The sequence below is a fragment of the Rutilus rutilus genome (genome assembly GCF_951802725.1).
Source record: "Rutilus rutilus genome assembly, chromosome: 23".
In the NCBI taxonomy this organism is placed as follows: domain Eukaryota; kingdom Metazoa; phylum Chordata; class Actinopteri; order Cypriniformes; family Leuciscidae; genus Rutilus; species Rutilus rutilus.
In genome coordinates this window covers 1,055,341-1,070,287 of record NC_140233.1, presented here as the reverse complement: position 1 = coordinate 1,070,287, position 14,947 = coordinate 1,055,341, and the positions used below count along the sequence as shown (strand labels likewise).

The following is a 14,947-nucleotide window of genomic DNA, read 5'->3' as shown; positions in this document are numbered from 1 at the left end:
TAAGCTCTTTCTGTCTCTTCAGTGTCCAGGTTGTGACTGGAAGATTGAGAGATCAGACCTGTCTAATCTCAGTGTGAAATGCACCGTTTGCTCTGCAAAGAAGGGCAAAACCTTTGAGTTCTGCTGGCAGTGTCTGAGAAAGTGGAAAGGTCCGCGTCCTCGATCTGATAGATGTGACAATGACGGCTGCACCAACAGAGAGCTGGATCTGCTGAGAGATTGTGCAAATATTACTTTAAAAGATGCTGGAAACATTGTATGTCCAGCTGTTCGTGCTTGTCCAACATGTGGAATGCTAATTAACCACAACACAGAGAAATGCAAAAACATAGTGTGCTCTCGGTGTAAGAAAGAGTTTTGTTTTGTCTGTCTCAAGCTCACATCCGACTGTCTGAAGACAGGTGATTACTTTATTCCCTGTTCAGGTGGTGTGGCTCCACGACAAACTTCATTTCCATTTTGGAGAGATAATCACATTACAAGCACGACGAATCACAATAATACAGGCACATCGAATCCCAATAATACAGGCACATCGAATCCCAATGTTACAGGCACATCGAATCCCAATAATACAGGCACATCGAATCCCAATAATACAGGCACATCGAATCACAATAATACAGGCACATCGAATCGCAATAATACAGGCACATCGAATCGCAATAATACAGGCACATCGAATCCCAATAATACAGGCACATCGAATCACAATGTTACAGGCACATCGAATCACAATGTTACAGGCACATCGAATCGCAATAATACAGGCACATCGAATCACAATGTTACAGGCACATCGAATCACAATGTTACAGGCACATCGAATCGCAATAATACAGGCACATCGAATCGCAATAATACAGGCACATCGAATCGCAATAATACAGGCACATCGAATCACAATAATACAGGCACATCGAATCGCAATAATACAGGCACATCGAATCACAATGTTACAGGCACATCGAATCGCAATAATACAGGCACATCGAATCAAATTATAAACACATTTACTTTAAAATGTTGTATGTTTGTTGCAATTTTAGCTTTTCTGCTTTATATCAAACCAAAGTAAGTGTATAAAACTTATTGTGTATTTTTCATTGTCAAGATCCGTTATGCAGTGAAAGAAACCATAAGGCTGATATATAAGAATGATACAAATACAATTTTTTGGGGGGTATTTACAGCCAATTTCCCTGCAGACATAAAAGTATTGACAGTGACATACATTTTCTTTCTCAAAGTTTGCTACTTTAGCATTTGTATGTTATTTTTTCACATTTCTGTGGTATGCTGAGGGTCCAAGTGTCAGCTGCATAATCTATGGAGATATGCTTCAGTCTATCTGTGTATGTGTAGAAAATTACTTTGTTTATCTATTTCTTAGCCAATGAGAATCCTTCAACCTGTAAGCAATGCCGTAGCTTAGACCTTGGAAATGGTATAACTGCTGTGTGTGTGTGTGTGTGTGTGTGTGTGTGTGTGTGTGTGTGTGTGTGTGTGTGTGTGTGTGTGTGTGTGTGTGTGTGTGTGTGTAACTGCTGTGATCTGTGTAACTGTAAGCGGGGCGGCCTACAAACTCCTGTGTGAGTCTTGAAGCTGAACTTCTGCTGACGAAACTGCAAACTATCTTCAGTAAAACTTTTCTTCAATTTTTTATAATTCTGACTCCGGGTCTTCTTTCAAACATCTGGTCCTTGGGTCCTAAACTGTTAACCCCTAACAGTATTATGTTTACATCAAAAATAGTCATAATTTAGAAATAAAAGGCATTTTTCCTGATTTGAACGCTCTGTTTGAAGGGGTGTGTCTGCTTTGAGACTTCAGTGTAAACGCCCTCTGCTGTGATTGGCTGACATCTTTGCATATGAAATAGCTCATTATTATATGTGAAATTCTCTCTAAAACTTTTGTAAGAACTGATTTTCCTTGCTACAACAAAACGCACCCTGCAATAAAGCCATAAAATGCACCCTGGACAGCAGATAGCAAAGACAGAGCACAAAACCTTGCCCTGCCCAAACTTATCTCCTTGTCCCCTTGTTTGACTTCAACTCATCCCCCCTCTCCCTCCTCTTCTCCCTCCTCAAGTCACTGAAAGTTCATTAAGAATGTCTATATAACACATATGGTGTATCTTGTGAATATGTTGTTTTTCCTTTTCATGTTTGGTATCATTTTAAGTGTCGCAGTGCGATTGGTAAAATGGTCTTAATTTCATTGCAGTCATTGGTTTAATGAGAAAGATTGAGAACTCAGGAGAATCCTGTTTCTCCTCTCTGGCTCTGGTTTCTCCTCTCCTGAAACCATGTGCTACCCCCCTGGGGTACATGGATTGGCCCAAACAACTCTAAACAACATTTGTATAACCCCTTTTGTTCTGGTCTGGTATTTAAGGTGAGGGAACAGAGCAATCTTTGGGAATCTTTTACCAGGAGAATCCCCCACAGTAATGCATGCAAGTATTACTGTGTGTCTTTGTCAGGAAAACATTACTTACTTTTAGAATCATCTTTGAGTAATTTTTGTATTTTTGAATTGGCTTTTAATAATTTACTTCTGTAATTGGCATAATACATTTTTACCTGGCAAATAAATGTTACATCTTGATTTATTCTGAAGTATTCTGAAATCATTATTTTAATATATTTAAGGAGGCTGGTGCTACCGCAAACTTAGTTAAGGTAGGTCAAACTACAGGCACATGAATGAACGGAGCAGTAGGCACGTTATCCAGGAGACCTGTTGATTTCTGTCTATCACTGATTTAGCAAGTTGTATGGAAATGGCTAAATTAAACTACACTCTCTAGTTCGAGCAAGCAGTAGGCGGCCGGCTGGAGAGGTATTAGCAAACCCTACATCCTCTGACTAAAATCAGAATTAACAAGTTTGTGTCCGTGAGAAACATGAATTGGCCGACGTGATCTCACAAGAACACTTCCTGCTCAGCTACTGTTCGGACGCTCTTGCTTACTGCTCCGCGCTTTGCTCTATCGCTTTTACATTTTATCTCCTATTTTTTCTATATTTGATTTCCTTTATTTTATTTCCTTTTATCACCTAATTTTAACTTCAGCAAATCAGCACAGTGCTCATACGACAAAGTTTGGATTACTACAAAAACTGAGAATTCTTTTACCCGACCAGCTTACATACCGGGAAAGGAAAACACAACTGCCTACAAGGATAAGAGAAAATGCCTCTTCTGGAATCTACTTGCTGCACTAACTGCCACAGACTTTTACAAAGGATTGCAGTTCTAGAAACAAAGTTATTTACGGGACCACCAAACCAGACGGAGCACACAACAGAGCTTCGTCATGGACACCCACAGCATACCGGTGAGTCCCATGAAACTAGTACTCCTCGACAGGTAGAGAAACAAGCCGATCGACTTACTAATCGATGGCACAAACAGGGAGCTAAACCCAAAGGCACTCGAGACATCAGATTGTCACGAGCATCACATATTACCGCAGTAGCATCCTCTACCCCAGATACAGCTCTGACAAGGATTGCAAACACTGGCCTCCTACCACCGCCTATACATCTTGAGAACAGATTTGAAGTACTAATGAATGTAAATGAGGAATCCACAAATGTGATGAATGTGATCGAACACAGACTGAATGGGCCAGTAGCTAACACTGATGCTAACTGGCGCTCAAGGTCGAGCAGACAGCGGCACTCAGCTCAGCGCGCAGCCGAGCCCAGGACTCTGATAGTGGGGGACTCCATAATCAGAAACATTAGCAACAGGGATACAACTACGTGCTGCCTTCCACAAGCAACAACTTCTGATATAAACAGGGAACTTCAGAACATTCTGATGAAACATAAGACTGCAAATCGACTCATCATACATGTGGGGAAGAATGATATTCATAAAGAGCAGTCAGAACTCCTTAAGAAGGATTTCAATGAACTTTTTGAAACACTTAAAAGACTGAAAGTTCAAACATTCATCAGTGGACCTCTCCCAGCAAGAGGAACAAACAGGTTTTCACGGTTGCTTGGGCTAAATACATGGCTGCAAAAAACCTGCAATATAAAAGCAGTGAACTTCATTGACAATTTCAATCTTTTCTGGAGTCAACGACAACTGTTTCATCGGGACGGCCATCACCCAAACAAACTTGGTTCAAGAGTGTTAAAGGACAATATCTACTTCTCCCTAAATCATCCTTCTGCGGTTTGTGCCAATCCACTCAATCTGAATGGCACACACACACCTGGACACAGTATGAATGACCACGGGACTTCACTTCAGCAGCAAAATGGACATGATAACACCACTCCGCCACAACAACCTCTGCTCACGGACACAATCTCAGCTGAGCCCTGCCCACAGAGCTCACCACAGACAGCCATATCAGAACTGCTTGAAGATTCAGCACCCAAGGACGACTTCCTGGAAAACAGCCAGGGAAGCCAGGACAGCATATTACAGCCTCCTATAACACCAGAGCAACAGCCCCTTTCACCAGACACTTTCTCCCTCTCCCCTGCAACGCCACTACTCTGCTTCTCACAGAAAATGGAAGAACTGGTGCATGCTGGAACCAGACTATCCCACTCTTTTGCTGCAAGCCCCCAGATACCAACTAAAAAAAGACAGGCACCACTACCACCAAAGCCTGCGGGCCCAGCTCGCCCTCCCCCTCCTCCTGTGAGAGCTCTTCGGCCTCTGCCACAACGCCAGGGCCCACACCCTCCTCCTTCTGCTCGAGGTGAACCAAAAACAACTGATACCAGCTCTCAGTGATATGTGTCGGGTGCCCGCTCTGATAACAGTAACTTTCTCAAATGTTTACAAAACAAGCGGGAACCCAGTGTGCCTGTATCTTTCTCTATTGCTGTTCTATTACATGATAGAAAGTCTAAGGCCTTCAATAGCCGTACAGCAAACCCAACTAATCTGGTGCCTATTACACGTCAAACTAATATTGCTGTGGGGAAAAGTAAGTCTGTTAAGTTAGCTCTTTTAAACATTCGCTCACTTAAAAATAAATCACTTCTAGTCAACGACTTAATAACCACAAACAACCTGGATTTTATGCTTCTAAATGAAACCTGGCTAGAACACAGCTGCAGTGCAACAATCCTCAATGAAGCAGCCCCTCCTAACTTTACTTTTATGAGTGTCTGCAGAGCTGTTAAGAGAGGTGGGGGTCTAGCTGCTCTTTTTAAAGATATCTATCAATGTAAGCAAATATCATTTGGGAATTACTTGTCTTTCGAATATCTGGGTATTGTGTTAAAAGGTGCTCCACGCATTTTACTTTTCATTATTTACAGGCCTCCAAAATACTCTCCAGCCTTTGCTGAGGACTTTACAGAACTGTTATCAACAATTACCTCAGAGTTTGACTGTTTTGCCATTGCTGGAGATTTTAACATCCATATAGATAATGGAGAAAACAATATGGCAAAAGAAATCAAAACTGTTTTAAAAACTTTTGATCTGACTCAGCATGTACATGGACCCACACACAATCGTGGACACACTTTGGATTTACTTATCAGTAAGGGTCTAAACATTTCATCGATTGTTATTAAGGATGTAGCACTGTCTGATCATTTCTGTATTTTCTTTGATATATTGATCTCTCCTGCCACTGAAGCGAGATCTGTGTCTGTCAAGAAGAGATGCTTAAATGAGAACACTAGTGTCCTATTTATGAAGGCTATATCCTTAACACCAAGCATATCTGCAGACTCTGTTGATTTTCTCCTTGATTCTTTTAACTCAAAAGTTAAAGGTGTAATTGATGATATTGCTCCTGTTAAAGTCAGGAAGAAGAGTGGCAGACAAAAGGCACCTTGGAGAAACTCAACAGCAGTGCAAAATATGAAAAGACAATGCAGAAAAGTAGAGCGCATGTGGCGGAAGACAAAACTTGTAGTCCATTATAACATCTACAAAGACAGCCTTCATGCTTTCAATATGGAACTAGGCAAAGCTAGACAGACTTTCTTCTCAAATATTATAAACAGCAATTTAAACAACACACGCACTCTTTTTGCTACTGTAGAGAGACTGACAAACCCCCCAAGCCAGATTCCCAGTGAAATGCTCTCAGACAGCAAGTGCAGTGAGTTTGCTTCTTTCTTCTCTGAGAAAATCAATAATATCAGAAAGGTGATCAGCACATCCTTGAGTTGCGCTGGGGTCAGACAGATCAAACCACCTGAGAAAGTAGTTACTATGTCTGATTTCAAAGAAATTGATGGCAAAATTTTGGAAGAAACCGTACAGCACCTTAAAACATCAACCTGCGCTCTTGACACACTTCCCACATCGTTTTTCAAAAGTGTGTTAAACAGTTTAGAAGCAGATCTTCTAGAAGTGGTAAATGCTTCACTTCTCTCTGGGAGTTTTCCAAACTCCCTAAAAACTGCAGTTGTCAAGCCCCTCCTGAAAAAGAGCAATCTGGATAAGACCATATTAAGCAACTATAGACCGATCTCAAATCTTCCCTTCATAGGCAAGGTCATTGAAAAAGTTGTCTTCAATCAGCTGAACAAATTCTTATGCTCGAATGGATACTTTGACAATTTTCAATCTGGTTTCCGACCGCACCACAGCACAGAGACAGCGCTCATAAAGATAATAAACGATATTCGCTTAAATACTGACTCAGGCAAATTATCAGTGCTGGTACTACTCGACCTCAGTGCTGCATTTGACACTGTCGATCACAACATACTTCTGGACAGGCTGGAAAACTGGGTGGGGCTTTCTGGGATAGTCCTAAAATGGTTCAGGTCATACTTAGATGGGAGAGGTTATTATGTGAGTATAGGAGACCATAAGTCTGAGTGGACATCCATGACATGCGGAGTCCCTCAAGGCTCAATTCTTGCACCACTCCTGTTCAACCTGTATATGCTCCCAATGAGCCAAATAATGAGAAAGAACCAAACTGCTTACCACAGCTATGCAGACGACACACAGCTCTACTTAGCCCTATCGCCTAACGATTACAGCCCCATTGACTCCCTGTGCCAATGCATTGATGAAGTCAACAGTTGGATGTGTCAAAACTTTCTTCAGTTAAACAAAGACAAAACTGAAGTCATTGCGTTTGGAAACAAAGATGAAGTTCTCAAGGTGAACGCATACCTTCACTCTAGGGGTCAAACAACTAAACATCAAGTCAGGAATCTTGGTGTGACACTAGAGTCAGACCTTAGTTTCAGTAGTCATGTCAAAGCAATAACTAAATCAGCATACTATCATCTGAAAAATATAGCAAGAATAAGATGCTTTGTTTCCAGACAAGACTTAGAGAAACTTGTTCATGCTTTCATCACCAGCAGGGTGGATTATTGTAATGGACTCCTCACTGGCCTTCCCAAAAAGACCATAAGACAGTTGCAGCTCATACAGAACGCTGCCGCCAGGATTCTGAGCAGAACCAGAAAATATGAACATATCACACCAGTCCTCAGGTCTTTACACTGGCTCCCAGTTAAATTTAGGATTGATTTTAAAGTATTATTACTGGTATATAAATCATTCAATGGCCTAGGACCTCAATACATTGCAGATATGCTCACTGAATATAAACCCAACAGATCACTCAGATCATTAGGATCATATCAGCTAGAAATACCAAGGGTTCACTCTAAGCATGGCGAGTCCGCTTTTAGCTATTATGCCAGCCGCAGCTGGAACCAGCTTCCAGAGGAGATCAGATGTGCTCCTACTGTAGTCACATTCAAATCCAGACTCAAAACACATCTGTTTAGCTATGCATTTACTGAATGAGCACTGTGCCAATGTTCGTCCGACTGTTTGTACTGTATTTTATTTTGTATTCTTCTAAACTGTTTTAACTATTCTTATTTCTTTTTATTATTTTAATTTCTTCTATGTAAAGCACTTTGAATTGCCATTGTGTATGAAATGTGCTATATAAATAAACTTGCCTTGCCTTGCCTTGCCTTGCCTAAGCGGCATTCGGGTCCATAATGAATTAATAACTGAAAGTATGGGATTACTCAGAATAATCAAAGATCTAAATTAATTCATAATCAATATTTATGATTATTTTCTAATCAGAAATACGATCTAAATTTGATTATCATTTAAAATTGGAGTCAGATTAAGCGTAGAGCTAAAGTAATACTAAGACTAAATTCCAATAAATTAAGTGAACTTCACTGGATCGCTGAAAAGACATACACGCTTTAAACCTTCGCCAGGCCGTTGGATTCCGTCGTTGGGCCAATGGATGGTCCTTACAAAGTGGTGACAGTCCCTCCGTGATTCTCCAGGTTGCGAGTGTCTTTTCAGTGAAATATTGGGACTTGCAACAAGTAAGAGAAATAAGATGTCCTTCTCTTTCTTCAGCCGTTTGGTAAGTCAATTCTCTTTTGCCTTTTAGAAGTGTTGAGGGAAAATTCAGACGCACCTCATATAGACACATTTGTAGAATGGGTCGGCATACCCAGTTAGACCGGAGACCGCAAAATCCGGTGGGGCTTGAGAATTAGATAAAACCACATATCAGGGACATGATAGCGGCAGCGTAGATGAGAAAAGATATCCCTTGCTTTAAATTTAAATACCTCCTTGTTTGCCCAAGCAACAAGTGATGAAACCTAAATTGGAATAACATCATCCAAATTTTATTCTGGTACTCAACAGAGGGTTGAAAACTAAAAACTAAATAATGTTGTTACATTTAATTATTTGTTTTGTTGCAACAACATTGCAATAATGGAAATAAGAAAATGGTCACGTTAACTTGTGAAAAAAATCTTGTGATTTGATGAGCTAAAAGATAACAAGGAAAACTGTCTCACTTGAATCCTTTGTGTGTGAAGTGCAAAGTTGGACAAAACAGTGCAATGCAATTAGAATATTTCAAAAGAAATGATCTGAGAAAATGATCTCAGTCCTAGCGAACAGCTGCTATGCAGAAGTCCTAGAGGCTGAAATTTGGAAAAATACGCAAATTTTAAAACTGATGCATATAATGACAATTATTGTATTACTAGAGGCTTGTAACCAGGCCTGATACTGTCAGAGGACATGCACAGCTTGTCCTTGTCTCATGAGATAATTTAGACAAAGACCAATATGAATTACATCAAAGTAATCATTGTTCTTTGAAAATCTTTCAATAGTGTCAAAAAGTTCATGACTGATGTCCCAAATATGGTTTAAACAACACCATTTAAGGCTCAGTCTTATAAAAAATAGCTTTTAATTTGGTATTTTAACAGACTTTACAATCACTGCATTCTTGTATGTTTTCGAGGTCTCAAAAGAGACTGACAAAAGTAACAAACCATAAAACAATCTTGGTGCCCTCCATGAGACCTGTTTGCCCAACCTTTATTTCACATTCAAAGAAGATTCTTAAAAGAATGCAATTGATAACATCTCAGCCTAAAACAAGATAATTGTGTCCAATTCTAAATTGTAGTCACAAAAATCTTTAAATTGAGCAATGATTTGACCCATGTTTCTCAATGCCTGCAGTCCATTGAATGTTCACAGCATCAAAGCAGCTGTAACTGGTTTCCAGTTTGGTTGTTGCTGTGTACACAATGCTAATGCCAGCACAGCTGGAGCTGCAGGGCCAAACACCTTCTAAAAAGATCAGTGAGAAGATAACAAGTCAGTTTGGACAAATTACTCAGTAGAAACCCCCGAGACCAGTAAATAAAATTGGTTTGATTTATACAATTTTATAAAATGTAATTTATATTATGACCAGATTGTAATATATATTATATTGTAATGGCCAAGAATGGCTTTAATCTCGTGATGATTCAGCATTGGGTTAGAAGAGGAAAGGATGTTTAATGAGAATGAAAAGAATCAGAAGGTAGACAGATGGTACGTGTATGTAGGGAACAAGAAGAAGGAACACTAGTGTTGGGAGGAATGAGATAATAGATGGTTAGAGAAAGTATTGGTAAGAAAGGAAACTGAAAGGAAGAATGAATCAGAAAGAACTTCTTTACCTTCTATTTGTGCAAGAATCTTTAATGAGAGAAATTACAATGGCCAGTATATACCAACTAAAATGATCAACCACCATGTCTTAAATATCCATCCAAATCCACAGGATGATTTAATTTTGATCTAACAGATCTTTAACCCAGTAACAAGGGGAGGTATAAATTTAAATTTTCTCTTGCAACAAAACCACAAATGAAGCAGTGCAAGGGTTAAAAACTCCTCTCTGGGAGCTTCAGCTCACATGGAATCTGATCAGGGAAGGTATTTTACTGGACATGTAAGAACAGTTGTGTGAAATGTAAATATCAGGCAGAAAATCTACAGTCTTTATGGACCACAGGGAGCCAAATGGTCAAGAGTTTGAATAGCACCATAAATTCCAAAGGCCAAACAAACAAGCGCAGCACCACACCTCGTGATCTAATTGCTCTAAACACAGATCTGGCTAGTGTAAATAAACAGCATCATGTAAAGAGATTTCCCTAGCAGACCTGAGGGTCCTAATGCTCACAACACAGCAGACTGTATGAGTTTAACTGCAATAGCAGTCAGATCTGACCATTATCACTGTTTAATTGACCTTTTCTTTGCAAACACATGATCATGATAATGATGCATGTCTTTGTAAACAAAAACAAATTTTCTTCTAATGGCATAAAATCTTAACAGATCAAAGCCATCAGTAACAACTGTCTGGCTAAGGCCATCAAACACATATTGAGATAGACCATCTATCTTAATGCAATTTGTATAAAGGCTCAAGATTAAACTGTGTTTTCCTCTCTAGGTCTATTTCCCTTACAGGCTGACAAATGACTTTCTTCAGAACCAGATTCCGCAAGGGTCTGGTCTCGCCTGCCTTAAGCAGGACACACAGCTTTACATGTAGGAGATGGGGGTGGAGAAACTTCAAGGGGCCGCTCACACCTCACAACACTACAGAAGCAGCTCCTGTATGTGGCCTCCCAGTTTAGAACTGGAACTAAATTAGGCAACACAAATTATGGTAGGATAAAACATCACCCATCTCCCATACACAAACATACACAATACACACCATCACTATGGCAATCTTAGAACATCTCTACCTGGCATAGATCATAAGACTATCCAGGCCAAAATTATTCACATCATGCTTCATACATATAGGACAAGGGAAATTATTTTAATAATTTATTTTCAACATTACAGACTTGTCAACTTCCTGTATGTAAATACTGTGCTGTGCATAGGACATGCATGGCTGTGGTCACACATCAATTGACTTAAATCCTCATTAAAAATCGAATTAAGACCCATTAAAACAACTGGTCTTTGGACAAAACATTTATTATGTCCAGTCGTTGTTGAAAATTGGGAGGGCCCCCTAGTTTCCAACAAATGACTAATGACAATAAAAAATGATCTAAACAATTAAATCTAAAATGGAGGCATTTCTATTTGTCAACTATACAATTCAGACCTGCACTATTGAGTGTGACCTAGCCTGTACATCAAATGCACAGAGGATAATTACAAAAGTTAAACTAGAGAATTTAAATATCTGTTTCTATACATTTCATTCTCTAATTGAATCTATTAAAACATTCAGTTTCATTGATGATTTGCACTTATAACAACTAATGTAGACAATTTTATAATTACGACATTGTGTATTTCCATGTTTAATTGTATGATATACTCTAATTACTCTAATTATGCATACCGCTAGTAAATATACTAGTTATGGTGACTTTCTGCTACCCTCCCTTGATTATCCAGACCAAGTCTAAATTCCACTACCAGATCACTGCAGTAGTGAAGAATTTGGTGATCAAATTACACCTGTTCATTAAATATATGATTCTGAAAAAGAGACCATATTTACCACTCGCACCTTTGACTTTTGAGTTTTACATTTTGAGTACATCATGTTGTGTTATCTTGTGTTCTTGTGTTTATCCAATAATTTTTTCTCATCTTACAATAACCACAAATACATCAGTGTTCAATTATTGCATGGTCATTCAGAAGTTGTTCAGGTGTCTCACACGCAATGGAGCTGAATCAGTGACATGATTCCTTCAACAATGGAGTTCTGATCTGCCCGGCAACCAAACCTTCTGCTTGAAGGTGACCGAGGACTTCTCAAAGGGTCAGTTAAAACATCCTAGGGAGGACAAAGATGTTTCCGCAAAGCGTTATGACACTTTCCAATGACACTTTCTGATCATGCTGACCAACGCAAACAGACTTGATTCAACGAGATCATTCTACAGACTGAAAACCACCGCAACTAGGTGCAGGTGGAAGCAAACCCGGCCAAGAGGGTCATGTGACACACTGTCCAGCTGCTGCAGCATCCACGCATTCTGCCATGCTTTCATTTTAATGTTCAACCTTTCTTAATGCTGTTATTTCAGGTGACTGGATTCCTGCACCAAGCGACTATCACTGCAAACTACAGTGGTCAGGTCTATGAACACTCAGAGAATAACACTGAAAATGTGGAAACAGGAAAATGTCCAAAAAATGTCCCCTTAGGCCTGATCTAAATCTGTCCCAAGGGGCCAGGGGCCGTCTGTAAGAACTGATTTTCCTTGCTACAACAAAACGCACCCTGCAATAAAGCCATAAAATGCACCCTGGACAGCAGATAGCAAAGACAGAGCACAAAACCTTGCCCTGCCCAAACTTATCTCATTGTCCCCTTGTTTGACTTCAACTCATCCCCCCTCTCCCTCCTCAAGGCACTGAAAGTTCATTAAGAATGTCTATATAACACATATGGTGTATCTTGTGAATATGTTGTTTTTCCTTTTCATGTTTGGTATCATTTTAAGTGTCGCAGTGCGATTGGTAAAATGGTCTTAATTTCATTGCAGTCATTGGTTTAATGAGAAAGATTGAGAACTTAGGAGAATCCTGTTTCTCCTCTCTGGCTCTGGTTTCTCCTCTCCTGAAACCATGTGCTACCCCCCCCGGGGTACATGGATTGGCCCAAACAACTCTAAACAACATTTGTATAACCCCTTTTGTTCTGGTCTGGTATTTAAGGTGAGGGAACAGAGCAATCTTTGGGAATCTTTTACCAGGAGAATCCCCCACAGTAATGCATGCAAGTATTACTGTGTGTCTTTGTCAGGAAAACATTACTTACTTTTAGAATCATCTTTGAGTAAATGATGTCATGTATTTTTGAATTGGCTTTTAATAATTTACTTCTGTAATTGGCATAATACATTTTTACCTGGCAAATAAATGTTACATCTTGATTTATTCTGAAGTATTCTGAAATCATTATTTTAATATATTTAAGGAGGCTGGTGCTACCGCAAACTTAGTTAAGGTAGGTCAAACTACAGGCACATGAATGAACGGAGCAGTAGGCACGTTATCCAGGAGACCTGTTGATTTCTGTCTATCACTGATTTAGCAAGTTGTATGGAAATGGCTAAATTAAACTACACTCTCTAGTTCGAGCAAGCAGTAGGCGGCCGGCTGGAGAGGTATTAGCAAACCCTACATCCTCTGACTAAAATCAGAATTAACAAGTTTGTGTCCGTGAGAAACACGAATTGGCCGACGTGATCTCTAAGCGGCATTCGGGTCCATAATGAATTAATAACTGAAAGTATGGGATTACTCAGAATAATCAAAGATCTAAATTAATTCATAATCAATATTTATGATTATTTTCTAATCAGAAATACGATCTAAATTTGATTATCATTTAAAATTGGAGTCAGATTAAGCGTAGAGCTAAAGTAATACTAAGACTAAATTCCAATAGATTAAGTGAACTTCACTGGATCGCTGAAAAGACATACACGCTTTAAACCTTCGCCAGGCCGTTGGATTCCGTTGTTGGGCCAATGGATGGTCCTTACACTTTTAGCACATTTTTACTATTACAGCTCTCAATGTTAACTAATCGTGTATAGTGTTGATTAAAGTATTATATTTAGATCTATAGCATTATACTTAGATCGTGTGATGAAAGGTTGCAGACTCGAATTCTGCACTCTCATGAATGCTTTAATCATAACTAACAGTGCAAACATGATCTAAATAAGAGATTTTTTGATTATAAGTTTCGGCGAGAGTCACTGATAAACTCGCGCTATTTGATTGACAGCTCCAGCAATTGTAAAGGAGCGTTCTTTGATCGTTTTCTATTTATGATTTAATCACAGTTTAAATAACAGATTATTTTCATCCTACTAAGAGAAACAATGTGAAGTTTACCGTTTAGGTTTGATTTGCAGAAACATTGACAAAGAACATCTGACTGTACATGAGTCATTATATATCAGAGATCACTGGTCACAGATCAGGCATTAGAATTAACACAGTTACTTACATGTTGTGGCATTACTATGGAGTCCATGTCGTAAAAGTGTCTTTGCAAAGCCTGCGCCGAAACTCCGACTGATTTGCTAAAGAATCCACAGTGAAATGTACAGAAAACAAATAAATAATGATAAACTGAGACCTTATACGAACTTTCCTGTCCTGTCAGAAGTTATTCTGTGCTCATAGCATAAGCATGCAACATCCATTAGTAGTTACATTGTAAATTAGCAAGACATGAAATTACCCAAAAGTACCCATAAATGTGTGTTAGCTGTGAAGGATTTGTATGCAGGTATGATGTTCTTTCTATTCATCAAGAGCAGTACCATATGTTTCTTTAAAGGAGAACTCGGTAACTCTAGCGAACTCTAGTCACTTCTTCGCTGATTTTCCCTTTTGTTGTCACATGTTTTCCCCACGAGCTCCCCCTACAGCTGTGGGAGGGCGTATATCTCACAACACAGTCGTAAAAAACTCACTTGCGGCGGCCTCCTCCCCCTCTCTACCGCTGCTCATGTGCGTTTGTTTTGATCGGAGAAAGCCAACTGTATCATGTGGAGCTATGTCTACCGAGGTGGGTAATCTGGTAATACATCATACATGCGTGTGTGTTTATGTCGAA

The 14,947-nt window shown here is 39.4% G+C and overlaps 1 protein-coding gene across 2 annotated transcripts in view; it reads left to right on the top strand.

Moving 5' to 3' along the window:
- The window catches only part of LOC311283512 (E3 ubiquitin-protein ligase RNF19B-like), a 320,725-nt gene that overhangs the window by 15,206 nt on the left and 290,572 nt on the right, over nt 1-14,947 (top strand). Inside the window, exons 4-5 of one of the 2 annotated variants that reach the window (XM_084397972.1) lie at nt 23-482; nt 819-1,294. In XM_084397972.1, coding sequence (XP_084254098.1) covers nt 23-482; nt 819-1,078 — 720 coding nt within the window. In that variant the 3' untranslated portion in view covers nt 1,079-1,294. Of the gene's footprint in view, nt 1-22; nt 1,715-14,947 lie in introns of those variants that run through there. The other variant, XM_084397971.1, reaches the window with a different exon arrangement.